Source organism: Pygoscelis adeliae, unplaced genomic scaffold (genome assembly GCF_000699105.1).
Source record: "Pygoscelis adeliae isolate BGI_AS28 unplaced genomic scaffold, ASM69910v1 Scaffold504, whole genome shotgun sequence".
NCBI classification, from domain to species: domain Eukaryota; kingdom Metazoa; phylum Chordata; class Aves; order Sphenisciformes; family Spheniscidae; genus Pygoscelis; species Pygoscelis adeliae.
In genome coordinates, this window is record NW_008824555.1 from 4,334 (window position 1) to 5,545 (window position 1,212).

Here is a 1,212-nt window from a genome sequence, read left to right on the forward strand (position 1 = left end):
CACGAGCCCCCCGCGTGGCGCATCCCCAGGGCCGTGACCATCCCCTCGCCCCTCGCAGGGGGCCGTACCTGGGTCTGGGTGAGCCCCAGCTGGGCTGCCAGCTCGGCGCGCTCCGGCAGCGCCAGGTACTGGGTCTGCTGGAAGCGCTGGTTGAGGGCTTGCAGCTGCAGGCTGGAGTAGATGGTGCGCGGCTTGCGCAGCTTCTTCCCCTTGCCGTTGATGCGCAGCTCCCCGTTGGCGACGGCCGGGGGCTTCTCGTGCTCTTGGGGTGGGAGAGGAGCAGAGAGTTAAACCAACACGCTGGGAGGTTAAAAAAAAATAACCACAACAACCCCAAACCATCCCACCCTGGCCCTGGGGGCTGCAGCAGGTTTTGCTTTTTGGAGGTTAGTTTTGGAGGGGAGGGGGAATGAGGAGGGGGGGGACCTGCTTTTGCTGTGCTGGTGTGTTTAAGCCCCAGGTAAAGCAAAGGGGAAACAGGAGGAGGAAGGGAGGGATGGGATTATCCATTCAATATCACTATACAAGCACAAAAGCGGGCAGGCCACAGGCCCCTCTGCCGTGCACCCAATGGGGGAGCCGGGCAGGGCCCCACGGGGCGACGGAGGGGGCAGCAGGACAGACTGCCCGGCCCCGGGGGGCCCTTGCTGTGGGCACGCTGCTCCCCGGGGCTGCAGTGAGCCCCCGGGCAGCCCCTCGCTGTGAGGTCTGTGCCCCCACCCTGGACCATCTCCTCCCCGCTCCGTGCCTTTGAGCATCCCTGGGTCCTTCTCGGGCCACGTGGCTTGTACGGGGCAGAAACCCGCCGGGGCTCAGAGAGGCACCGGGGCAAGGTGTTCCCCGGCTCAGCAGCACGGGGCTGATGTGGGCGAGCGCAGGGAACGGCGGCGAGCGTGTCTGCGCATCCACGTACGCCCCGCACGCAGGCTGCTCTGGCCACAGCTACGGCTCTCCGGAGCTGATGAGGGGCCAACAGGGCCTGGGGGCTTAACTGGGCTCGGGACCCCTCTGTGGGGCAGCCCGAGGGCCGCTTCTCTCCGGGGCGGCTCAGCTGGCAGTTTCCTGCATCGGGTTTTGGGGAAAACAGTGGGGAACGGGGATGCGACGGGGCAGGGAGCTGAGATCGGAGCATGTTGGCGGTGGGGCAGAGGGGAGAGTCTGCGCGGCCCCGGTGGGCACAGGGTGCAGGATGCTGGCAGCCGGGGGGCTCAG

General features: G+C 67.1%; 1 protein-coding gene across 1 annotated transcript in view; it reads right to left on the minus strand.

The window, feature by feature from the left end:
- Nucleotides 1–68: 68 nt before the first annotated feature.
- Nucleotides 69–1,212, minus strand: part of DLX4 (distal-less homeobox 4) — a gene marked incomplete at its 3' end in the record, with an annotated part of 3,839 nt that continues 2,695 nt past the window's right edge. Inside the window, exon 3 of the mRNA XM_009321969.1 lies at nt 69–260. Within this exon, the coding sequence (XP_009320244.1) occupies nt 69–260 (192 nt within the window). The remainder of the gene's footprint in view (nt 261–1,212) is intronic.